We start from the raw sequence: 27,767 nt of genomic DNA, 5'->3' as shown, positions 1-27,767 counted from the left end.
ATCTACTACTATTTCATTTGGCTAATGTTTTACATTTTATCTGTAGTTCATTGAAAAGGTTACTATCAAACTCATTATTAAATTCTCTTGGTTGATTTTCATAACATTTCCATTTTAGTAACTTCCATAATAATCTGATGGGCTAAATGTCCCAAAGCATACATGCCTCAATTACATTTTGATCTTTAAAAACATAGGGATTGAATCAAATTGCTTTACTGGATGGAGTAAGAAAAGGAAGAAACATTGAATGAGCAATTGTCAGTATATATTCAGTATAGTTTTCTAAAAACAGCTTTATGGAAATACAATTCACACACCTATAGTTCACTCATTTAAAGTGTATAATTCAGTGTGTTTTAGTATATTCACGGTTGTGCAACCATTACCACAGTCAATTTTAGAATATTTTCATTGCCTTTAAAATAAACTTCATACTATTTCCTAGTAGTTATTACCTTTCAATTTCCTTATCTTCTCTAGCCCAGCCACCCACTAATCTACTTTCTATCTCTATAGATTTGTCTATTCTAGACAATTCATATTAAAAGAATCACAAAATGCAAGGTCTATTTTGATAGGCTTCTTTCTCTTAGCATGATATTTTCAAGGCTCATCTGTTTTATATCATGTACCAGAACTTCATTTATTTTTATGGGTGAATAATACTTCATTGTGTGGATATACCACATTTTGCTTATCTTTTCATCAGTTGATGGAGATTTGGATTGCTTTCAGTTTGGGCTGTTGTGAATAATACTAGTTTTACATAATGTGTTATTGATGAAATACTGCCTTCTGATCCTATAGCAGTATTCAATCCCTGACATTCTTGTTGGTGTAATATTTCTGTTTCTCCTTAACTTTGAGCATCTTGAGAGAGTTTAGATAATTTTAATAGAAGTTGTAGCAGATGTGTTATTTTTCTCTGATTTTGTCAATCATTTAGGTATCCTTAGTACAGAAAACAAGGCAGGTTATTATGTCTGTTCAAGTCTTTTGCCTAATTTACTATTGGGTTTTCTATTTTGTTATTTTTGTTCTTTTAGTTATGCTTATATACATTAAGTATATACAGGGTCCTGTGTGTTTATTTCAAAAAATGTAATACTATTGTATGTTTGTACATCTGTCTAAAACTTACCCATTTTAAACACTTGAACTTTTGAAACAGTTAACGAATTGCTCGTCCTAAATGAGTGACCTTTGGATAGCCCTCCTATAGGGTTTGCAGTGGCTTTGGAATTCTAAGTTTGTAACTTTTTCCAACTGCCTTTTCCAGGATGTTGCTATATTAGAGGAACTCGCTGTTTATCTGATAAAGAGTAATTTATTTTACTGATGAGACTTTATTTGTACACATTCACAAATATAATTGGCATGAAAACTCAGCTTTCAGGCTAATATATCACAGTTATGTCTTCCACAGTAACTCTGAGAAACTTGGACAACAAGGTCAGAACATCACTCTTTCATGGGATAAAACTGCTTAGTTGCCACAGGACAGATGTCTTAAAGGAACTGAAAACCACATAGCTAGTGAGTGAGGTCATTAAGCATTTTTTGCAAAAAAAATAAAGTATGTTGTGCGTATAAACATAGACCAAGAGAAATAATGTGGTAAATTAAATGAGAGAAATTCAGCTTAACCCATTATAAGCATGATATTGTACCAAGTACCAATAGGGTAGGATCAGCAAACTATAGACCTTGGACCAAACTTGGTGCTCTGCTAGTTTTTGTAAATAAAGTTTTATTGGAACACAGCCATGACCATTTTACATATTGTTTGTGGCTGTTTTCACACTAAAGGTCCATAGCTCTGACAAAGACTGTATAGCTTGTGAAGTCTGAAGCTTACTGTTGGGCCCTTTACAGTAAAAGGTTGCCAACTCCTACTATAGAGGGTCTAAAGTAATTGTACTTTCTGTCCTCACCCTCATCTTTATCTAGTGGGATTATGAGGGAAGGTGGCTAACAAATTGTATTTATATAAGTCATACAGAAAGCAAAAGAAAATAGAATGGTAGAATTATCAGTGATAAAAAGCATGTAGAAAGCATCTTAATATATTAAGACCATTAGAAGCAGAATTTGTGTATTGAAGAGTAATGGCTATCAGGATAAAACAATACTTGTTGGCCTGAAATAATTTTCTAGATTCAGTTCAGTACCATTTGGAATTTCATATATGTCCAGAAAATATCGTGGCTGTTACCATAGGAGGAGTGGCCAATATTAATAGCCATAAAAATCAGTTGGCATTTCTTACTGGGAATTCTTTGAGGTCTGGAATATTTGATGTGGTCACATACTCCCTTAGCCGTCTCATTGGAGCACATCTTTAGAATAGAGCTTTGGGGCATCCATGGAATGGGGTCTGTCGCCTCCAGTGATGCCTGTGGCAGCTGAAAGCTTCTATTAATAGGCTTTGTCCACTCCTGCAAGGTTCATTACTCTAGTGATTGGGCTTCTAAACAAATCTTGATGACAGGAACCAGACCAACTCCTTCTTTGGCAAAGCAATAGCTAAGAAGAAGAAAACTGCACAAAGTGCAGAGGCTAACTTGTAAGGCTTACTGGCTTCTGAGGGAGTAGGCTTGGGACTACTGACCAGAGAGTTATTTGAATAACCCTTCTCCCCACTCTTATTCTAACTGCAAACACTCTTGTTTTCGATAACATTATGTGAAGACTGTCTTCACGTGTTGCTTTTTGGACCCTGTTCACCAAATGGCATGCATCTGTACTTGCTCTGTATATGGAATACAGAAATGGTAGTGCCAACTGGAAGTGGGAATTTGGTTTCAACCTAAGGGACAGCAGCAATATCCTACCAGAACTATAGTGGAGTGACAGGCCAGATCACTAAAGGGAGAGGTTGGATGCAAATATATCAGAAGGAAGAAATTCGGGTTTTCTCTAAAATGCATCTTTTCATCATTTCTAGAGAGAGAACATCAACATGTATCTTGTCAGTTCAAAATGTCAGTTCATGGTGGTCTCAGAATTAGAAGTTTATTCAAATGGATGCTGTACCAATTAGTGGTACGTGATTATATGAAACTCCTATGAGTGACTTTTAAAGAAAATAGTAGTCTAGCTTAGTGGTCTTCAATCTGGGGTGGATTTTGTCCTCTCTCCAGCCTACCTCAGTCCCTGGGATATTTGGCAATGTCTGGACATTTATAATTGTCATGACCTGGGCATGTTTATGTGTGTGGGGTGCTACTATTAGCATCTAGTGGATAAATGCCAGAAATGCTGTTAAACATCCTACAGTGCACAGGAGAGCCCTCAACAAATAATTTTCCAGCCCAAAATGTCAGCAGTGCCACGGTTGAGAAATTGACTATTGAGCAAAAATTCTCAGCTGAGCTTTCTGCTTATGAGGGCACATTATTAAACCTATCTGAATGCCTTTTGGAAATGAAAGGTGAGTATTTCTTACTGCTTTAGGAGGTCTCAATTGCGCCAAGAAAATATATTTTGTTATTTTTGTTGTATATTTCCAACATAATTATGTAAAAATTTCTTTTGAAAAGTAAGAATCCTATATAATAAAAGGGTAATATGCAAATTGACCCTAATGGCGGAACCACAGGTCACTATGATGCGCACTGACCACCAGGGGGCAGACGCTCAATGCAGGAGCTGCCTCCTGGTGCTCAGTGTGCTCCCACAGGGGCAACTCTGCTCAGCCACAAGCTGGGCTGACGGCTGCCAGTGCAGTGGCGGCGGTGATAGCCTCTCCTGCCTCCTCAGCAGTGTTAGGGATGTCCAACTGATGGCTCAGGCCCGCTCCCTGTGGGGATATTTTGTTATGCGTTACTATATATAATAAGCCATCAGTCGGACATCCCTTGAGGGCTCCTTGGCTGCCACAGGGATGTCTGACTGCCAGGTTAGGCCTGATCCCCTGGGGAGCGGGCCTAAACCAGCAGGTGGACATTGACCAAGGGGTCCCGGACTGCAAGAGGGCGCACCCAGGCTGAGGGAACCCACTGAGTGCACGAATTTTCGTGCACCGGGCCTCTAGTGTTTTTATAAAGAAAAAAGTAAAACACATAATCCCAGCACTCACTTGAACATTTCTCTCAAGATTGGAAATACCAGGGAACAGAATGGTTAATCCATCAGAATATCCTCTTTAGGGAAACCAACTGAAAGATAGTGGACTTTTTCCTGGGCTTTCATCTACTTATATTATCTTTTCCAAGCCCTTATCTTTCAAATAATATTGCCATCCCACAAAGTTTAGGTCATTTTATCAGAAAGTTATTATTTAGACTATAAATATCTTAGTAGAATTCCCACCATCAATCAGGAATTCTTATGAACCTTTAAGTAGTGTGAGGAAAATTTTTGTGAGATTTTTTTTTAAATTTATTTTTGGTGTGTATGTGTAAATAACTTAGAGGTTTTTATTTAGTACCTTTCAGCATGGTAGGTTTCACTAAGAGATAAAAGTATTTTGTAACTTTCCACTCTGAATCTAGAGATTACTTTTTACTTTCCAGATGAATTTTTAGTTGATAATGAGATCTGAAAAAGCAATGGAGAGGAAAGGACCAACTATTCTAGACCACCACACAATAGTATCTCTGAACTTCAAAAGCCCCAGGAGGGTGCAGCTGGGGAGTGCTATACTTTCTGTCCTCTTGGTGAGCTAAATTTGGTTTGGCAGAGAATTTTTAGGAGTAAATAAGGCTCTGTGAGTAAAACTTTGCAGTTTTAGCCAAAGAAAACAGACCAGAGATTTGATGACTCTTTGATTTATTAGTGCCATATGCAGGGCCTTTTGATCTTCAGGATTTAGTAAACCAAGGAATTGATATTTATCAGAACTCCATCACATGGGAAGAAAATCTTAATTTGCCTGTGATGTTGATACTGATGTAATTATCCAACACCTGCATCTGATTGATGATAATTGTGTTAGGTTATATTAAATTTTAATGATCGGTAGAAGCGAACATTAAAACAAGTTTTTGGGTAGCATTGACATCAGAAATAATCATATTTCTTAAGTACATCAGATTTGCTCACTTTAGTATACACAGCAGGTCCTTCAATAATGTCCTTATGTTCAGCATTGTTTTGTTAAAATGTTGATGAGATGCTGTAAGAATTTAACTCTTGTTTATATCAATTAGCCTATGGTAACATTGGTTTCATTATACATCATTTTGCTTAAAGTTGCAGAACCTATTGACCATGTTAAGTGAGGACTTACTGTATAACAAAACCTCTTACTAGGAGTGCAGGAACTGCATGTCGTAATTGTGGTTTTTAAAGAAAAAAGGGAAATAACTTGACATTGATGATACCATATGCACAGATGTTACATAATAAAGGCTACTTACAATCTTAATTTGTCAGACAACATAAAGGAGTTTCAATTAAGTTTGAGGTTTCACCCCACTTCTGAGTTCCTTTGTCATACTTTTATAAAGTATCATAAACCACAGGACAAATATTTCTGCCATTAAGCCATCAGAATCCATCTGATTTTTGTCTTTTTACTACTAAGACAAGTTAACATATGACAGAAGTATAGATGTCTGTAAAATTGAGATGAAATATAAAGAACGGTATAATGGTATTACTATGTTCTTTAAATGGATCTTTTTCTTGACTCTCTTGGGCCCACATTTTTTTTTTTTTTTTTTTTTCAGGAGGAAAGGCTTCTGGGTCTCAGTGAGTGAGTTTCACTTTCTTTTTTTCTGTGAATTCTTTTTTTTTTTTAATATATTTTATTGATTTTTCACAGAGAGGAAGGGAGAGGGATAGAGAGTTGGAAACTTCAATGAGAGAGGAACATTGATCACTGATCAGCTGCCTCCTGCACACCTCCTACTGGGGATGTGCCCGCAACCAACGTACATGCCCTTAGTCGGAATCGAACCTGGGATCTTTCCCACAGGCCGATGCTCTATCCACTGAGCCAAACCAGTTAGGGCTTTCTGTGAATTCTTAATGAGTACTTGACCAGGCAATTTATACTTAGATTACCATTTTTTCATTCTCTTCTTTGTTTATTCTGTTTACAAGAAGTCCTTTGTAGAATGTCTTATGCATCAGGTATTAAAACAAGACATTTTGTCAGCTCCCTCCTTTAAGACTAGTTTGAGGGGAAAATAAATTTTGAATCAGCCTTACTTCTTGAAGTGTCAAATCTATTTTAGGGAAGACGATCATAGAGGGAGGAGGGTAAACAAGCCAAATAGCCTCAGATCTGGCTTTTCTTACATCAGACTTTCACAGTTGTTCTTTTTGATGATAATGGTAGCTACTTAGTCATCATTTATTCCATGCTCTGTCCTAAATGCTTTACTTGCATTATCTACATTTCCATAGTAACCATATGAGTTATTACTGGTATTAATTTGATTTTCCCACTTGAGAGGTGAAGAAAAGAGACATAATGTTACTTGGCTAAGGTCGCAGAGCTAGAATCGGGATTCAAACCAGGCCTAATATTCCCAGAACCCAAGTCAAAATTATTTTATTATTCCATTATTTCCACCTTTACCCTCATATTGAGTTTTCAAAGTATTTTACATTTAGATTTGAGTACAAAATTCATGTCAAAAGTAAAATATAATTATTTTAAAATCTTTTGCCATTTTTATAACCTGTCCCTCTACCGTAGAACATTTGGCTTTCTGCATCTCACTAACACATCTTAATATGTAGAAATATCATTGTATGTACATATATGTTTACTAAAAATGTTATTGGAGCCCCCAGTAATAAATACCAGGAGGTTAACATTCATGCTTGGCATCTCTGTCTTCTAATTCAACCGCTCTTTATTTGCACAGGACAATGTGATCCTCAGTAATGACTTTACCCTGTTCATGGAATAGGTGTGCTATTACTGATGGGATGGGCAGGTCTCACAGTTAGAATACTCGTAAGGCGAACTGATCCTGGAGCCTTTATATGGTCATTTCTTTACTAGGTGCTTCGTAAAATTCTGTAGGCTAGAGCAGGGAGTTTACTCAACTGACTTAAGTTGATGAGACCAACTGACTTTAGGGAAATGTTCTGGAATACTAAAGCAATGTGATTCAAGATCTGAGAATCCTAAAGAGATAGTTAAGTGTTTGACATCTGATCTCTGTGACAGAATGTATTCTTACCACACATACGGTCGTATCAGATGGAAGCTGGTTTCTGAAACAGTTTGGGGGTGGGTGTTTGCTTCTGATTAGCCTGTGTGTGTGTGTGTGTGTGTGTGTGTGTGTGTGTGTGTGTGTGTGTTGGATGAATGAGCAATTGGGAAGTCATGACCATGTGTTTGCTGTCATTTAAACTGCCAATCTAATCTAAATATACATGTGGGTGCCTAAGGAGACTTCTTTCTTTTCAAGAGGATCTTTCTTAACAGCTCTCAACTCCCTGCCGACAAACGTGAACTTTGGGGCACTTCTGTTTTCCTGAGGGTCTACTCTGTTTTCTTTTAAATAAGGTGAGGAGGACTTCTTTGCTTGCTGTATTTCTGATTTTTAAAGGACAGACGATTGTAAAGTTTATTTACCGTAAGCGAGAACCTCATAGGAAAGATAGCCTCTAGGATGTTAACACAAGGTCATGAAAGGTGGGAAGGTGAGACTGATGAGATGAGTAAAAGCCACAGAGGGTTTCAGGAAAAGACCCAGAAGAATTCAGGAAAACTTTATCAATGTTAGACCACTAATTTTCATAAAACATGCTTTAATCTATTATTAAAAAATTAGAAAAACATGTTTATAAAAGAGGAGGTATGGTTTATAATACTTCATTGTGTAATGAGTCCTAGTGCATTTTCTCCCCAGACTCATGTAAGGTAGCGAAAAAAAATAATCTTTTCCCCTGACTTCTAAGTATTTAGATGTATTTTATCTACCTGGGGATTATTGAAATGCATATTAAAGAAATTGAAGTTTTTTTCTATTCATGATTTTTGTATTTACACTACCTTTTATTATCTAAGAAATGCTAAGGATTAGACTTCTAACTATCTAACTGATCTGAAATGAATCTTTGAATCATACTGTTCCATTTTGTCATAATTATACAGCTTACATTTTGAAAAGCCATATAGCCAAAATGTTTTTCTTTTTCTATTCATGTTTTTAGATGTTTATATTTGAACAGTGTAAAATTTTACTTACTAAAAAAATTACAACACCCCTTGTCATCTAACCACTAGAGTATGTGATAAAAAATTAGTTATCACTTAATTGCACAAGGAAATGTTGTTTCCTTGAGAGACTATCTTATTTTCTAAAAATTATTACTATATAAATTCTTACATGTATTTAATTTTTAATTTATTTAATATTTTTACTGTGTGCCTGTTTTAATAGAATTTGGCTTACAGATTAATACATGTGACAAATATAAACTAAGATAAGTAGTAATAAAATTTAAAGAACATAGCATTCATTCAGAATTAGGTGAATTTTACATATGGGCAATAAGATCTACCTTTTTTTCCCTAGAGAAATATGAGAGCTATGTAGTCTTATATTTGGAATATCACAGCATGCACATTCATTAGCAAGAATAAATTCTCCTGGAACTATATTCCAGGAACATTTATCGTATGGATCTCTATAAATTAAATGCAATCACTTGATGTCCAAATAATTAATGTTATATATACATATACAAAGTAATTTCATGTAAATACGAGACTCAATAAATTAATTTTGTTTTTCTCATGGGGCAGAACATAATTGTTTTTACCCAGACATGGAAATATCTAAAGGCTTAAGAAACTTCGCACAACATTTCTTTTTTAAATGTTTTCATTCCAGCATAATTTCAGAGAAAACAGAAGCTGGTCATAACAAATTTTATTCATCCCAGGAAGAGTCATAGTTAGTAAATTCTAGTCTCGAGCATGATGGTGGCAGCTTAGTGCTCCTTCAGAAGTAGTCTCCCCTCTTTCCTCTCTCCCTCTCTCCTCTCCCCTCCCCCTGCCCCATTGCTTAGCCCTCACACTCAGGGAATGGTGCAATTTGCTCAGTTCATCAGGAAACTTATGAGAATAATAATGTCAATATTTCTAGTTTTCCTTCCAATTTTTAGTTTATAAGAAAATACCACTTTCCAGACTAATTTGACTTTCAGGTTTCTAGCAGCCAGCTGGTAAAGAGGACATGATCGATTACACATTTCACATTGTTCATGAGATAAGAACCAATCTCTTAGGAGGTGTTTAAGTCAAATGCAATTAAGCAGAAAGAAGAGTCTGTGTTTTCTCCTTGCTTTTCAGCACATGGTCTTTTAAGTGTAGTGAATAAAAAGGTAATACGTAACCTTGGCTATGCAGAAAGGCATTTGAATGCCATATTATAAAGCAAATGTTCCGAAAATTTTAAATACAGTGTATGTATTTGAAACATTTACACGTGTGTGTGTGAATAGCAAGGGGTATAGGATTGAGCTGTTCCCGAATAATGATTTTATGACTAGAAAATGCTCATGTTCTGTGAAGATTATAAACAAGTTTGGGCTTTTAAATCACTCTTGAAATATTGAAATTGAATGGGTTTCTGAGGATCAATTCAGAAACGGTTCCAAGCCATCCTCTAAGAACGCTGTAAATCATCTGTGCCATTGCTCTAATTGAACAGCGCGGATCTGAACCCTCATTAACTTGTCTGTGAGGAAGAGAAAATTGAGGAGAGCAAGGAAGAGGCCGAGGAGAAGACCTTTAGCCGGTGCTGTCCTAAGCTGCCATTGTTGAAGGACATCCTTTGAGCTAATTTCAGTCCCATAAAAAAAAAATCTATTTAGTGATTAGTAACCAGCGGATAAGAGCAGAAAGCCCAAGTGAAGAAAGGCCATAAATACTGAAGTCCTTGGGACACAGCCTGTAAAACTGTCAGAAAGCATTGCTTCAGTGACAAAAGATAGCCCAGAATAACAGAAAGTGTGCGCTCACCAGGCACCACTCCGTATTCATGGACAGAAGACATCATTTAGTTTTCTTCAAAAATAGAAGCTCTTGAATCCAGTACCTGCTCTACTTCATCTGTTTTGTTTTAGATGGTGTCTGTTTGGTTTGAATTTATGGTTGATTACATTCTCTAGTAGGAATCATGAAGCCTGTTTAAAGATAGCTGTGTTTCCAAAAGTAGAACTGTGATTCCTGAAATGTCTGTTTGGACCCATGAAGATCTCCTTACTTGCTAGGAATGTCTAGCCTAACTAGAGTGAGTGGGTGAGTGTGTGTGTGTATTTTTAAAAGGCAGATGGTTAGGAATTAGATACTGACAAGTGTCTTTCTCTTATCTTTAAAGTCTAAAGTTCACAATCCTTAAATATTTCTCCCTAAGGGAAAAGTAAATTAAGTAAATAAAAACAGAAGAATGTAAACCTTATATTATAAACTATTTTGTTATTAATGCCCAATATTGATATAACAGATGACTAAAGTCTTACCAGACAGTACTTTAAATTTGTTTTCAGGCTTAGAGAAAATTCGAGATGATGGAATTGGAGGTCTTCATTCTAAACTCCTATTGTTCAGTGGTGATGATTTTATGGCATTTGAATGACAGTGTTAGCCATCAAAATGATATGTTCTACCGTTTTACAGTATAACCTTCAAATCCCAAATGTGTGTTTTAGAGATGTGTGTTCAGTGTATTTAAAGTGTTGTGCTTGTTGGAGTTAGAGAATTGTAGCAACTTATGAATATTTGCTTCTCAGCACCCTGGCTGTGAGAACTGGAGGTGTCATTCACTTGAAGGGGGCAGATGTTAAAGGTTCTTGCCCCTGCCTCCCTAATCCCAAACACCCTTGAAGAAGAGAGACGTTCTGTTACCCAAATAGGCATCTTTCTGATGGTGAGAAAAGGCGATAAAAGGCAGTAAATCTGCCTTCTCATTATGAAGTACAACAATAGATTGATTTATGAAGAAAAGCAACTGTTAGGCTTATATAAGATGTGTGCATGGAAATGTAGGTTTCTTTAGGCCCAATAAGCAGTAGCATTCATCCTATTCTTGACAAGAATCTAATATTACTAATAAGGAATGTGTTGATTTTAAATACATTTTTAAAAGGGGTACATTGAGAACAAAACAAAAAATCTACCTCCTAATGTTTTCACATGAGAACAGTCTCTTAATTGTGCTGTGTGTGTTTTTGCTATTTAAGTTTATTTTCATAAAATAAAGGGGCTTAAAACTTTTGGTTAGTACTTGACATTTTAAATAGAAGTGAATGTAAGTGTAGCATACTTAGATGCTAAGCTGTTCATAAAAATTTCAGTTTCACTTAATACTACAGAATTTCAGCACACACTATAAAATTGGAGTCTCAAAGGAGGCCACAATGAGGATGATTTCAAATTTCAGGGAGGGGGGCAGGCTATATATATATAAAGTATTTTGTGTTTCTTGTGTTAACATTTATGCACACTATAAAATCTTTTAAATAAGTTTATATCTCATATTTAACAAGGAACTATATTACAGCATTTCTATTTAACTTAAAAATTAAATTTTTAACCTTTGTGTCAATTTTGAGCATAAAATATTACAAAAATACAAACATTGGATAGCCTCAGAGTAAATTATAATAATAATACTGCCTTGCACATTTAGCCCATATCACTCGAGAATTTGAAATCTATGTGATATAATTAAGAATTGAGTAGGTAAATTATAGAACTAAAACTGATAATTGTCTACAGGGTCAGTATAAAAACTCATCTCTCTTAGGAAATATATACCTCCAATAAATGTATATTGTGAAGTTGTAGTAATAGCTATATTAACATATTATGAACAAGAAAGCACATATAAAAATTTGAAAATCCAAAAGGAAAAGACAAAATAAATATGAATAAAGGTTCTATTATTTTCTGTTACTCCTTTGGGTTACCATGTATACATCTATGTATATACCAGTGATTTTCAACCGGTGTGCTGCAAGAATTTTTAAAATAATACAATACCGGACTATGTAGTCAGGGTCACTGACCTCTTTTCCCTTAGATTGTCAAATAAAAAAAATGACAACAGCCAACACAACAATAGCTGTCCCGTGTGAATGAATCAAAATTACACTTAGCCCAGCCCGTGTTTTCGATGGTTGAGCATCAACCTATGAACCAGTCATGGCACATGCCCAGGCTGTAAACTCTATCCCCCTGAGGGGGCATGCAGGGTGCGGTTGATCAGTGAGTCTCTCTCATCATTGTTGTTTCTCTCTCTCCCTCTCCCTTCCTCTCTGAAATCAATAAAAATATATATTTTAAAATTTTACCGTTTTTTGTCAGATCAGCAGAAGGTATATATTTTTGGTGTGCTGCAGAATTTTAGTAATTAGTTTATGTGTGCCATGACATGAAAAAGTTTGAACATTGCTATTGTTCACACAGCCAAGGAACTTTGAGTGGCCTGATCTAGAAGAAAGTGTTCAAGTATGTTGTCTGGAAAATGGACTGTTATTCTAATTAGTAAGATAGAAGGCTTATAAAGAAACATCCTTGCAGCTATTGACAGTCTTTATTGTATAGACTGATAATGAGAAATGTTGCATTTTTTGACCTGGTGATGATTGGACAGTTTTAAATCAACACTTTTTTCCCCTTTGGTCATTTTGCAAGTCAGAATACCAGGGAAATAAGGTCTTAAAAAAAAAAACAAAAAAAAAAGGAAGAATCTTGCTGCTACCATGACAGTAAATCTAAGCTTCACATTTAATGGGAGGAAATTCTCTGAGATTGTCAAACGATTAAAGTTAATAAAGCTCCTTGACATTTGTGTAAGTCTACAAAGATACTGTTGGTGTCAATCAAATGTCCTATCACCGTTTTAAAGTGAGTCATTTTTTAAAAAGGTCTAAAGTTAATGAGGAAATGCAGTTAAATATTTTGTCAAGATGATCTTTTCAGGTGTATCTAAGTTTTAGTTCATTTTAATTAATTATCACCTTTATGATACCCTTAATTTGTTCTATTTAAGGTACTTTAGTACTTAAAATTTTATAATCCAAAACTGAGAGCATAAACACGTGTAATATATTTTTTAGGATTTTGTTCAATTAAATACTGCCCTTGTACAGTGCCCCCCCCCAAATGTATACACACTTTGAATAATTATTAGTTTCAATAGGATAAACGCGAAAAGAAAAAAACATCAAGTGAGCTATCAGTTGTAAAGTGTGTACACATTTTTGGGGGACACCCTATATAGAGAAAATACAATAATACTTTTCCATTATTTCAGGCTTTTTGTAGTCTGCACAGGTGGGTTATTTCATGAGTAACGAAATAGTTGTTCTGACAATAGTTTCAGGACCTTATAGTTAACTGATGAGCAATGGTGTTTTGATGTTCACTGATCTGTTTCAATAACAGTTAATTATGAAGAAATTCTACAGGAAACTTTTTCCCCCAATTTCTCTTTCATATAGCATTATAGCTTGAAACCTTTTCACTTGTAACTTTTTACCTTCTCTACCCACCACCCTTAAAACACATTAATGGCAAGTTGTGAAACTCAACTTTTATGTACACAGTCTTTTTATTCAAGAAATAGTAACATGCTTATAGGTGTACAACTGTAAATGGTCTGTTTCCAAATGGTTTTTAATTGCTAAAGCTCTTAACAAGAGGGTGATTTTAGAATACATCTGGAGCATACACTATCTTGCAACAACTGGATATTTTGACAGATCACATGTCCTGACCACAATAGTCAGTAGCAGTCTTCAAAGTACAACTGGTGATGAGAGATAAAAGACTGAGGCTCTTCTGTTAAAATAGAGGAAGCTAAACGAAAATTATAGCCATCCCTAAGTGTGGAAAAAAGTCTTATGGAAAGATTTATAGGTCCTTATTCCCCAAGGCCATTTCGTTTTCTAATGGGATTTTATGTTCTCAGACAGGGATGATGGGTACAAATGATGATGACATTTAATAATACTAGTGAAGATGACAACAATAACAAAGAAAGCAAATGAATTTTTAAAAACAGAGGAACCTCAGTATAAAGCCAATTAACTCAGCATCCAGGATGATTCTGTCTGTAAGTTGAAAATATAACAGAAATAAGGACCTTTCCTGTTTTGCTAACAGTAGATGATTCTTAAGATCTTGCTCTGTTACCAGAAAAGGATGCTCATAAAAATAGCTTTTTATAATATAAGGGCCCAAGAGGCTAAATAGAGTTCTAATGTAACATCAAGTTCATCCAACTTGTCATAATACTTACAAATGGAGTGGGTTTGCCAAAGAAAGAAGAGTCTTCCCTGCGGTCACAGACTATAGTAACTGTCCAGAAATGAAGGCTGCCATTTACTATTCCAGTGTCCTCTTCCCAGTTTCACCTTGTTTTCAAAGAAAGAGCTGTTGTCAGGTTATTGAAAGCATTAAATCCATTATTTGTTTCTGGAGGTTATGGGAATTGTATAGAGGAATTGGGGAAAGAGAGTAGATTGCCTTTGAAGGCAAATAAAATAGATGATTGCCGTGTGTTGCCTGATGGGTTTGTCAGTCCTCTTGATCAGTGCCAATAAAGTCAAGAGGATTAGGACAGTTCAGAGGAGAAGCTTTCTTGCTTTTATAAACAAAGCTATCAAACTAGTGAGGTGAGCAGCCAGGATCATTGTAGTATCGGTTGGACAAATGTTAGGAGCAATTGATACAGACACATTCAGACCCAAAGATGAGGGGTTCCGTTTTGCTACTGGTTTGCGTTAGGTGCCCATCAGAAGATGTCCATTATGGATGGTGGGATATCCAGTACATCTTTCACAGTAACATAGAAAACTTTGTTCCCTGACTCTAGTGTTGTAAATAACTGTTAGTGTGGCCAGAACTGCATTAAATTAACTGCACTTTTTCAAAGTTAATAGCTGTGGTAGAAAAAGCACTGAATTAAAAGATAGAAAACTTGGTCCTAATCCACTTAAATATTACCCACTGATCACTTCATCTTTTTGTACTGCAGTTTCATCATCAATAGAATGGGGAGAAAAAAGTACATCCTGCTGTCTTAGTCAGCTTGGGCTGCTATAAAAAAAAAAATACCACAGACTGGGTCTCTTAAACAGGATTTATTTTCTATATTTCTGAAGGCTGGGAAGTCTAAGATCAAGGTGCTGGCTGGTTTGGTTCCCCTGTGAGGACTCTTTTTGGGTGACAGCTGGCTGCCTTGTCACTGTGTCTTCACATGGGAAAGGCAAGAGAGGGAGCAAGCTCTCTGGTGTCCCTTCTAATTAAGGCAGCGGTTCTCAACCTGTGGGTCGCGACCCCTTTGGGAGTCAAACAACCCTTTCACAGGGTTCGCCTAAGACCATCGGAAAACACATATATAATTACATATTGTTTTTGTGATTAATCGCTATGCTTTAATTATGTTCAATTTGTAACAATGAAAATATATCCTGCATATCAGATATTTTCATTACGATTCATAACAGTAGCAAAATGACAGTTATGAAGTAGCAACGAAAATAATTTTATGGTTGGGGGTCACCACAACATGAGGAACTGTATTAAAGGGTCTCGGCATTAGGAAGGTTGAGAACCACTGATTTAAGGGCACGAATCCCATCCTGATGGCCCTACCTTCATGACCTCATATAAACCTAATTACCTTCCAAAGGCCCAATCTCCAAATACCATCACACGGAGGTAAAGACTTCAAAATAAGAATTTTGGAAGGACACATTCAGTCCATAACGCTTTCCTTGCTCATGGTAGAACAAATGAAATAAGGGATGTGATAGAGCTACACAAAAATACATTAAGAGGTTATAGTTATTGACAGATGTTTATCCAATCTTTTTTTCATACACCTTCATATATAATAAAGTTTTGTACTTTTAGCATATTTATTTTGAAGCAGTTATTAATGTAAAACCAAATGGAAATAAAAGTTACCTTGTTTCCAGCCTTTTGACAGTTGGCTCTTACGTCAATCTTTTCAGATTAATTTAACCTAAGTGTTATTTTATAACTTTTCAATACTTGTTTGTTTGCTTAACTTTGACCTTAACCTTTTATTGACATAGTTCTCACAATACATTACCTATTCATGGGAATTGAAAAGCAGAGTGCATTTATATGAAGAACGTTTTCCACAATTGCTTAGAATGGATGTTATATGTCCTTTTTCTTTACAATTAATTGTATATTTTAAAGTTGAGTTGGGTTATCTTAAGTTTTTTATAGAAGGGAAATTAAATAAGGTAGTCTTTTTTTCACTTTTATTGAGATATAATTGATGTATATTAGTTAAGGTTATAACAGTGATTTGATACATGTGTATGTTGTGAAATGATTGCTACAATAAGTTTAGTTAACATCTATCAGTCCTTAAAAGTGTCTTTTTTTAAAATTTAAATTCTTTATTGTTTAAAGTATTACATATGTCTCCTTTTTCTCCCATTGACCTTACCCCGGCCATTCCCACCCCCCAGCATATGCCCTCACTGCCCCCCCCCCCCACTGTTTGTGTCCATTGGTTATGCTTATATGCATGCATACAAGTTCTTTGGTTGATTTCTTACCCCACCCCCCCGACTTCCCTCTGTGGTTGGACTGTCTGTTAGATGCTTCTATGTCTCTGGATCTATTTTTGTTCATCAGTTTATGTTGTTCATTATATTCCACAAATGAATGAGATTATGTGATACTTATCTTTCTCTGACTGGCTTATTTCGCTTAGCATAATGCTCTCCAGTTCCACCCATGCTGTTGCAAATGGTAAGAGTTCCTTCTTTTTTACCACAGCATAGTATTCCATTGTGTAGATGTATCACAGTTTTTTAATCCACTCATCTGCTGATGGGCACTTAGGCTGTTTCCAAATCTTAGCTATTGTAAATTGTACTGCATATATCCTTTCTGATTGGTGTTTCTGATTTCTTGGGATATGTTCCTAGAAGTGGGTCAAATGGGAGTTCCATTTTTAATTTTTTTAAAGAAACTCCATACTGTTTTCTACAGTGGCTGCACCAGTGGTTTTTTTATGGCAGGCAAAAACAAAGTGTCAGATTATAAGTTTTAATGAAGGAAAGATTAAGCTGACAGAACCTAGTAATTAAGTCACTCATGAAAATTGAACAGTAAAGTAAATAAAGTGTATCATATTTGTGTTTTCTTCTTTGAGTAGTACTCTTACTTAACACAGTTTCTCTGGATATTTGTGCAAAGAAAAGATAATTTTTATTGCATGTTTTCCTAAACCAGGTATAAATATGAAAGAAATGAAGCAATGTGTCTAAAATAATTTCTGTTTTACTTGCTACACTATATTCTCCTCTTTCCCCTGATGAAAGGTGTATATTATTCTCTTCCCCTCCCCTTTTTAATTTTGATTGGTTTAAAGATCAAGTTGGACTTGTGTTTATAAATATAGTTGCTTATTAGACAAGATGAAACAACTTTTATCTTCTGATTGCCTAAGGAGGAAGTCTGCTTCCAGTGTTTGGAACCTGGTTTTTACAAGCCTTCTCGTGTGACCTACCTTGACAGGTGTTCTCTTTGAAGCACTTAACTTTTAGGAGTTGTAAACATGTGGTTTTTCTTACTTGTCTTGGACAAAAGTAATCCTCCGTAGAAAATCCATTACAAAATGATTTTGCATAGCCACTTAATGTTGAAGATTGCATTGCAAATCTTGGTAGGCCCATTGTTTTGGTAGTAAAGCTTTATCTTGGTTTAGGCCACTGAGGAGTTGGATCTATTGTAAATAATAGTAGCCACCAAAAGGTTGATCAGTTATTATAACAGCAGTGGGCTAGGAGTTTTACTTTATAATACCAATTTAATACTTCTATATGAGCAGTCTTCCTGAAAACATACTAGCAAGCTATAGAATTTGAAATCCTTAAGCCTATACTTTTATCACTTGGGTACACCACTCGAGAAACTTCATGTCTAGTGTTTGATTACTCAGAAGGTCAGCTGTGCATGTGCTTTAGGGCATCAGCAAGAAGATACAAAACATTTTTTTAGTGGGGAGAATTTTGATATTCCAAAAGCGTGTATCAAATTAGGGGAAAAATCAGAACCTCATTGAAATTCCCCACACTTCAGTTTTGGCACATACACACATAGGGCAAGGAGAGTACCATCATCGTTTCAATCCTGAGGGCCTATGAAGATCTTAATCTAGCCCTGTTTATGTGAATACTAGAGGCCCAGTGTACCAAATCTGTGCACGGGTGCGGTCCCTAGACCTGGCCAGCCATCAAAGCATGAGCATCTGGCATGGAAGGGCAGGTCCCAGCTGACCTCTGGGCCCTAGGCAGCACTTGGCTCCCTGGGCCCCGGCACGCCCCTGTCTGCCTGAGTTATTGGGCCCCGTCGCTGGTAGGCATCTGTGGAGGCGGTGGGTGGGGCAGTTTGGGCCCCCGCTCACACCCACCTTGGCCTGGCTCCACCCACTCACCTGCTCCACCATCCCGCCACTGCTGCCCACTGCCAGGGTGTTCTGTGCCTCCCCCTGGTGATCAGCGCATGTAATAGCAAGAGGTTGAACTCCTGGTTTAACTCGCAGTCGAGGGGACAATTTGCATATTAAACTTTTATTATATAGGATTTTTGTAAAGCCCAATAACCTTTCCTAGTTTATATAATCATCCTGGATTTGTGTTTTTGGAGGGTAAATTCGATTTTTTACAAAATAAAATACAGACGTAAGTGAGCTACAGCTCCGTTTTGTTGGACTGATCAAATGTAAGACTGGGTCAGCCTCATCTAGTAGCAGAATGGCTTTTTTGAGCAGTTAAAATCCTGTTGAATTCTCTCCTGGTCTTTCAGGTTAGTTTGAAGTCTGTCCACCAGGACACGATTGTACATGCTTTATAAACGTTTTTGTTGAGTGTTAGCTGTATTCTGTCAAGGTGCTTTCTTGCAAAATGCTTTGAAGAGTGTGCAGGGATGCTAACTCTGGATAAATCAATGTTTCCAATTATTCTCATGATGCTTTTTTTTCTTTTATGCCATCTTAAATTGAAGATATATTCAAAAACATTTTGTTTTGGCTTTAGAAAAAAAATGTGTGGTTAGCTTAGTATGAATGGTGTTCAATCTGGATTTTTCATATCATTTTTAAGCTTTTAAAATATAAACATGCCTGGACCCCCACACCAAACCTATTGAATCAGAATCTCTTGATGTACAGAATCCCTCCACCTGATTCTGACGCGTATTCATGGCTATGAATTTGATCAGTATTCTCTCAAGTCCACTTGGTCCACAGAACAGCAGCATCAACATCACCTGGGAACTTGTAAGAACTTCAGGTTCTCACCCCCATCTCAGACTTTTAAATGAAGCTCTGGGGTGGAGTTCTGAAGGCTAACAAGTCTGGCAGATGATTCAGTGCCCACGGAAGAGAATCACTTCTTCCATCAAAGGTCTCCACAGGTCCAAAATTTCACAAGTCCTTATCCTGGTTGTAAAAAGCTTCCAGGACATTTGCTGTTTACCAGTCAACATTTTATCCTTCTCTATCCACTTCTGTTGTATTAAGCTTTCTACTTTAATAGTTTCATTGTTTAAAATGTGTCTTCTGCTATAAACCTCCTCAGATGCTTTGTGGATGAGGCAGAGTGTTCATGGAAAAGGTTGAATTTAAAAAGCCTTTTTTCCCCCTGTCGTATTATGTTTTTTACTCTTTGTCGGTTTTCTAATGGTTAGCAACTGTGAAATTATTAACCTTGTTGATGGTTAAGAAGCTAAAAGAAGGCTGCCTGCAGGTTTGGTTCTGGCACGGGCATGATGCTGGAGACAGATGGTTCAAGTTTAGCGTGGGGTAGTTGGAGAGATGGCCACCATCCTCTCTTGCTATCCTCATTAATGTCACTCCTAGCAAACAGCGCTGGCAGAGTGGCTCCTTTAAGTCCAGTGCAACGCGTGCTGTTCAGACAGGATGGGGAATCAGCTCTCTCCCCTCACTCGAAGGAAACCTCTTTCTTGGCGCCCAAATGGTTTCCAGAGCTATCAACAAAATAATACCGTGTGCAGACACTTTTCATGGCTAAAAAGAGCAGCTTGGTGAGGGAAAGGAGTACTGTGCAGACCAAGACAGACATGTTTTGCAGCTGGCCATTGCACATAAATGCTAACTGGACGCCCTTTCAGCTGTGTAACTCTCCGTGTTACCTCACAGTGGAAGAGCCATGAAGGGTGCCTCGCACAGGCGTGTGTACTTGTAAACCGGCGCTTCTCTGTGGGCCGCAAACAGCAACGTGCAGGACGTTGTACTGCAAATATCAAGGAAATCTTGCCGTGGTGAAGGGTTGGTGGGCCGCCTGCTGCTCATTAGAGGTCCTGTCTGGCTCTTTTCCTGCAGCATGAGGGGTAGATTGCTGACACCTGTTTTCCCATCCAGCCTGAGGATGTGAAGTGTGCGTTAGGAATGCCTGAAAGTGCTTCCTTGTGTCCCAGTCTGTGAGCTTGGTGTTGCTTGGAGCGGAGGGGGTGGGGGCTCAGTGCCGGGAGGGGAGATGAGAAGAATCAGTGGTGAGACATTGCCGTATAAACAGACCTGAGATTTTCATCCTCATTCAGTGGCTTCTGATTGTGCCCTTAATTTGTCTTCCATATGATGTTGATAAACTTGGTCACCTATGGAGCGAAGTAAAAAGATGTCTCTTGTGCATGAGCATACCTCCAATATTTCTTACATAACCTGAGCGTGGAGTTGAGACTGTGAGAACATTAGAAATGGGATATAAATAGCCCACACAACCAGATTTATCAACCTTATCAAGGTATTCTAAAATAAATTTGGCCTTAAATATATACGTTTAAAATGTGTTGATGGTATGATTGATTTCTTTGCATAATTCTGAAGAGGTATTTGCTCTTCCCATCCTTACTGGCATATGGTGGGGCAGAGGGCCTAGTGTGCTGCTTTCAGTCACAGATACAGAGTGCTTGCTGTATGCAGTACATAATGCTGAGTATGAGGGGTTAACAAGAAGCACAGGACAAAACCCCCACCCAAAATTTTTCAAGTGCTGGCAATCTACTGGAGAGAAATGACACACATCAGAAGTAGCATAATACTGCAGCATATCTGATGAGCACAGAATGGTCCGTATTTTCAGTGGGGGTGGAGGCGGAAGAGAACTCGGAGTTACCAGTCCTTGGGTGGATCAAGGAGGATGTGGCCTTTGTTCTGATGTTAAAGGATGAGGAGAATTCACTAGAGGGAAAGGATGAGGTTTGTGTTTGATGCGCTTTCCCTGCATCAATAGGCTGTGTGGAATTAAAGGGCTGTTTTCTTAAGCAGTGGCAACATTTCCCTCCTGACTCATTGGCGGGACTTGGCCAGGTCTCCTTGTGAACATTGGCCTCCGTTTGTGAACTGTGGATGAATGGGGTTAGGCTTGGGTCATGGCCTTGGACCAGAGTGAAATTAACTGGCTCATAATGTGATTGAACTAATGACCTTGGCCTCATTACCACTGTGTTTTAACCAGATGAGTCAATCAAACATTGCAGAAAGGGTAATCATGGTATCTTTTTAGAAAGATATCTGGATAGTAGTAAACATTGGAGTGAAATCAAAGCCAGGTTCTTTCCTCATGTAATGCCCAGGTGTTTATCTCTTTATCCTTGAGTTTATTTTCTTGTTGCTGCATCTAGTAAAATATGGTGGTCAAAATGAAAGGACACCTGATTCTCCTGGGTTAGTGTATTTGACATAATGCAATATGTTGTCATTTTTCTTATGCAGTGTCGGGCTGCTTTTGCAGAATATAATATTTTTGAGCAACAATATTATTTCAATACTAGTTATGTAGTGTCCCATAAATATATTGATGATGCCTTTCTCTTCTTTAAAGTCTGAACAGCCCAGTCCTGCCAGTTCCAGCTCCAGCTCCAGCTCCAGCTTCACGCCGTCCCAGACGAGGCAACAAGGTATCAGCATCTCCCAGGCAAACAACGAGACATTTTTCTCATAAAACATCTTAATGAGTTGATTTATGGCCCATTTTCTACTGTTTTATTATTTGAATGATAACTTGGCTTTTATGTAGTCGTATTTATTTCCCCTAGGAATGCACTTGAGTATTGTTCTGATGCATGAGGCCAGCCTCCAGAAATTCCCCTTTCTCCAGTCCCTGCCATCAGAGTCCCATTTTACAAAAGGATTATAGACACAGCCCATTCCAGGGACTTCCCAGCGGAAATGTGATAGCAAAAGCTGGACTTGAAGGTTTTGACATAGAGAAAGCACTCTTTACTCTTCCTCCTGGACATCTTTCATTTTACTTGTTTATTTTTCTACAGATTAATAAATCTTTTTCTTTGGCAAGTGCTAATTTGTTGAATAATACACACACACACGGTGTCCCCCAAAATATATACACACTATGTCTATAAATTCTATTACATTTTGAAAATGAAATGTATTTAAATAAACACTGCCTTTACGATTATTCAAAGTGTATATACATTTTTGGGACGCCATATATATATTTTTGTTATTCAAACTCAGAAATTTAAATGTTAAGACATTTTTAAAAGAAATGTAAAACAGAACATTAAATATGTTTTTCACTTTCGTGTATGGAAAATCTTCAAATGTGGGGTCCCTTTTAAAAAAAATTTAAACATGAAACGTGAAGTTATATCAAGGAATACTTTGTTTTTAAGCATCATGCTGTACATTGCCTTTTCCATTGACCACACGGAATTCCTGATGGCCTGTGTGTTTTGAAAGGGATTAAATTGTTGTATGTGTTTGGGCTAAGGCTAAGCTTCCAGGAAAAAGTAAAAGACACTGGTCACTGGGCCTATTCAGACTTCTCATTCCACTGACTTCCAAAGGCATAAGCCCAGCACAAAAGCGGAGAACTTTGGGCTTTGAGGAATGTGAGATGGTGGAGTCAGGACTTATTTTAGAACTGAGCTAGTGGTAGCTCAGATGTTTGTATTTGATTAGGCTTTAGGACTTGCCTAATCCAGAATGGAAGTGCCTCTCTTTACAATCTCTTCAGTTAAGATTAAAAGTATCTCGTGTGTTCATTACATGTAGGGTAGTCAAATGAAAATAAGCCACACTAATGAGTTTTTCTATGGGTTTATTTTGTTTTGTTTTGTTCTAGTCTAGAATAAAATGAGTTATGACTTGATTTCTTCTTCTTCAGTCTAATACTAGATACTCTCTTGAATTTTCTGGGCACCTGTTTTATTACATAGTTTTATTTATGTAAATATATGCTGGTATTTTGCCAGGAATTTCTTTAAAAGTTAGATTAAAAATTGGCTGCACAAAATTGTTGTAACTAGACCTTGTGTCCAAGATCAATATGAAGATCAGAGATAGGACATTATACCCTGGAATTGAAATACTTTATAATCTGAACTTGACTGAAATGCTTGCTTGACCTGAAATTGACCTTGAAATAAAAGGAACAGCTAAACCTTAATAGATCAAAAACTACCACACAAAGGCAGCATTGCCAAGAACAAGTTACAACCCTGGTGATTTATTAGTCTCAACTTTTCAATACATGGATTAACCTAACAAAACATTCAATTTACTAATAGATCTTTCTGTTTCTTTTTAGGGGAATTTTTTTTTTTTTTTTTTTTTTTTAGGGGGGGGGGGAAGGAAAATACATAGAAAAACATTCGTAGGAAATAGAGTTTTTCTAGTGAACATGTAAGGCATCTATTATGAAAACAGTAGTGTTTTTGGCAGGGGTTTCATTCCAGAAACTACTAAATTTGTCTTGTAAATTGTATAAATATATATGGTGATGGTTATTTTTAACCAGTGTTCAGTGCTGGTGAGCATCCCCCGCGTCTAATATGGCTAAGCGTGTTTGAAGTAGCATGTTTGATTGCCTGTGGTTCTCTGTCATTACTCAGGTCCTTTAAGGTCTATAATGAAAGATCTGCATTCCGACGACAATGAGGAGGAATCAGATGAGGCAGAGGATAATGACAACGACTCCGAAATGGAAAGACCTGTAAATAGAGGAGGCAGCCGAAGTCGCAGGTGAGTGTCTTGAGAGGAAAAAGGTTTCCTGCAATAGAACCAGCCCTTTTTACTATACCGACTAGCGAAACCACAGCCAAGGTGTGAAACACCAAAACAGTGGCAGTAAATGGTCACATTTGTTTTAACTTGGGGCACTTTGGCATGCTTGCACTCACTTCTACAGGGAACTGTTAATTCCTTTTATCAGAAGGGAGAGGTTTTCCCTTTAAGAATTTTATAGGGAAAATGTCCTATTAGATGTCCTTTTAAAATATATATATAATTTTTTCTTGATTTCAGAGAGGAAGAGAAAGGGAGAGATGGACACATCAATGATGAGAGAGAATCATTGATTGGCCGCCTCCTGCACACCCCCCACTGGTGGTTGAGGTGGCAACCAGGGCATGTGCCCAACCTGGAATCTCACCATGACCTCCCTCCTGGTTCATAGGTCAACACTCAACCACCGAGCCACACTGGCCAGGCTAGAAGTCCTTGTTCTTGAAAGTATATGCCAAGGTGGCAGGCCTGATTGCTGAACTAAGCTCTGTTTTCATTGGAAGAGTTTGTATAGATCCATTGCTGTAGCTAGTCTCAGAATTTGAGGAAACGTGTTTGCTGTTTGTAGTTAGAAATACATAATTGGTGTCAGTGAATTATGTGTGTGACCTAATTAAAATGAGGATCACCTGTGTGTTTTCCAGAAAATAAATTCCTTTTAAGTGTGCTGACAATTAGGTTCCTTAAGTAGCTTTAATGCTGTGAGGCATAATTCCACATTATAAGATGGTAATTCATGTCACTTATAATTAATAGTCAGCTTGAAATTGCCTTGAGGATTTTATTTCTTTATCATGAGGAAAACAAATAGGCATGCTTACTTTAATGTGTTTTGAGTAGAAAAAAAAAATGAATGTACTTGAACTTAAAATCCAATTACATTTTTAATATATTGCAGTAAATCTTTTCCCATTATTCATTACAATTCAGAAGGCTCTAAAATTGCTAAAAGTAATGTGATCTGAACCCAAACTGGACAGACCATGTTTCCCAAATGGTAATTTCTGAGTGTCCTTTTAGCAGAGGCTCCTCAGCGTCCCTCAATACTTCTTTCCCTACCTTGCTTGTCTCCCAAATTCATCTGTCTGTATTCAATTTATTTTTAGGTATATTTTTATTGATTTCAGAGAGGAAGAGAGAGGGAGAGATAGAAACATCAATTGATCGGCTGCCTCATGCACGCCCCCTACTGGGGATTGAGCCCGCAACCCAGCATGTGCCCTTGACCAGAATTGAACCCTTCAGTCTGCAGGCCAACACTCTATTCACTGAGCCAAACCGTCTAGGGCTGTGTTCATTTTAAACAGGAGAAAACAAGGAACCTTATGGCCCTGGCCTTATATCATTTCCCTTCAGAAGTCTTTAATTTTATACGAAGGACAACTGCTAGGGCAAAAAGACCTAAAAATGGACTGAAACTTGGAGGGGAGGAGCGTATTGATAACAATCAAAATCCTGACCACTGGCTGCTCTCAATTTTAGCTGATGAAAAACACTTGACCTATTTAGACAATTACCCAAGTTATTGTTATTGAGAAGATCTAGATACTGTGATCAGCTATTGCCTACTCGCTTCGTGTCCCATCCCCTGAGTCAGTGTGGGTCAGATCGGACACGTTGGCGAGCCGTCCGATGCCGGGCACATTGCTGGAGGCGCTCTCCTTTTCCCCTGCCCAACACGTGCCGTTAGCACAGCAGAGCCAGTGTAACATTTGTTCTTCGCTGCACTTGTGAAGTCTCAACTGCTTAATCAGTTTAACTACTCAGCCTTCCACTTCAGTCAAGGAGCATTTTAAAGCAGCGCTTCAGCTGAACACTTCATTAATGTAATTTAGTTAAGAAAAACAAGTTCTATCCGTTTTTGCTAAAAGGCTGTCCCAGTATCCTTTTCATTTCCAATCTTGTATCTTGTCTATCTGAATATATTATAGAGCTAGAATGTGATTGCCTATTCAGAGAGGAAAACCATCCAGATTTCTAAAGCGTTTTGTGCTTCTGAGAAGAATATTACATTAGGTTCCTGCATCACGGAAGAGAGGGAGCAAACACGGAAGGGCATTTCTGAAGGAGGACATGCAGTCAGCAGAGTAGAATAAAGAAATGTCTCCTACTTTGGCTAGAAGAAAATTCCGTTGTGTTCTGAAAAGAAAACAGTAGGGAAGTGGGTGCTATTTTTATTGTCTTTAGTTGTTGAAAGATACCATTGTATTTTTCTAAAGCATAATTCCACATTAGAAGGAATTTTATCACTTAAAATTCCACATTCTCTGTACTGCTCTAGAATATTCCCAATGAATTGTTTCAGTGGTCAGACCTAAGGACAGAGTAGGACTGAGTGGCCGTGGTTCCAGCATGAGAAGCTTCACACATCCCATCCTCAGATGTCTCCTGAGCTGTCAGTCATGCAAGGCTCTTGTCCACATTCTTTTTAGCAGTTGCTTCCACTCCTGAAATCTGTATTTTAGCTATATTTGTAAAATTTTCACCTGTCACAAAGAGGCAGGGGGAAAGGGAATGAAAAGGTAGTAACTTACAAACAGTGTAGTTTAGTTGACCTTCTGCAAGCTTGGGTGACCTGCTTGATGGTAGTAGGCGGGTGGAGCTGGAGCAGGGAGATAAATGAATAAAGGAGGCTGCTACACTTAGTGGCTGAGCACCGGCTCTGGGTTACAATTGCTTGGGTTTGACCCTAAAGCAGTGATGGCGAACCTATGACACGCATGTCAGAGGTGACACGCGAACTCATTTTTTTGGTTGATTTTTCTGTGTTAAATGGCATTTAAATACATAAGATAAATATCAAAAATATAAGTCTTTGTTTTACTATGGTTGAAAATATCAAAAAATTTCTATATGTGACATGGCACCAGAGTTAAGTTAGGGTTTTTCAAAATGCTGGCATGCCGAGCTCAAAAGGTTCGCCATCACTGCCCTAAAGAAACCACTTTTACTTCTGTGACCCTAGGTCAGTGGTCGGCAAACTGCGGCTCGCCAGCCACATGCGGCTCTTTGGCCCCTTGAGTGTGGCTCTTCCACAAAATACCGACTTCTGCACATGGGCCACGAAGTTTCAATCGCACTGTACATGCATGCCCGCACGTGGTATTTTGTGGAAGAGCCACACTCAAGGGGCCAAAGAGCCGCATGTGGCTCGCGAGCCGCAGTTTGCCAACCACTGCCCTAGGTGAATGACCTGGTCTCTCCTAGCCTCAGTTTTCTCATCTGTGAAATAGGGATCATTACATGAAAAATAGCAGGTTAACACACAACACAGTTCCAGATGCAAAGTAAGCATCGATTCAGGTAGCGGTTGTAGAAATTAAAGAACGTTTTCAAGACACAGAGTATTTAGATACTTCACTCTCTGCACTGTTTCCATAGATTTCCGTCTGTATTGATGCATATGACTTCTCTCTGTTTCTTTTCAGAGTTAGCTTAAGCGATGGCAGCGATAGTGAGAGCAGTTCTGCTTCTTCGCCCCTACACCACGAACCCCCGCCACCCTTATTAAAAACCAACAACAACCAGGTAAGTCGCTGGGTTTGTACTGTTCAAGACTGAAATGTGACCACTTTACAAAGCACACAAAACTTTTTACCCCTTAATTGTAAACAAAGTTCTTCTTGATCTTAAATAAATGGTAATGTACAACCTTAGAAATAAACACGCAGTTAGGGTTACGTAAACTTCTGTTGTCATGAAAAGCATGTTCTATTCAATGGGCCAATTAGATGC

At 37.6% G+C, this 27,767-nt stretch overlaps 1 protein-coding gene across 6 annotated transcripts in view; it reads left to right on the top strand.

Annotated features, from left to right (window-relative positions):
- The window catches only part of MLLT3 (MLLT3 super elongation complex subunit), a 259,467-nt gene that overhangs the window by 214,181 nt on the left and 17,519 nt on the right, over positions 1-27,767 (top strand). For all 6 annotated transcript variants that reach the window (XM_036331265.1, XM_036331263.1, XM_036331264.1 and 3 more), the window contains 3 exons: positions 21,826-21,901; positions 23,861-23,990; positions 27,461-27,560. In XM_036331265.1, coding sequence (XP_036187158.1) covers positions 21,826-21,901; positions 23,861-23,990; positions 27,461-27,560 — 306 coding nt within the window. The remainder of the gene's footprint in view (positions 1-21,825; positions 21,902-23,860; positions 23,991-27,460; positions 27,561-27,767) is intronic.

The sequence above is a fragment of the Myotis myotis genome, unplaced genomic scaffold, assembly GCF_014108235.1.
Source record: "Myotis myotis isolate mMyoMyo1 unplaced genomic scaffold, mMyoMyo1.p scaffold_m19_p_12, whole genome shotgun sequence".
In the NCBI taxonomy this organism is placed as follows: Eukaryota; Metazoa; Chordata; class Mammalia; order Chiroptera; family Vespertilionidae; genus Myotis; species Myotis myotis.
The sequence above is the reverse complement of the archived record's forward strand: the minus strand, read 5'-3'. Positions and strand labels throughout refer to the sequence as shown.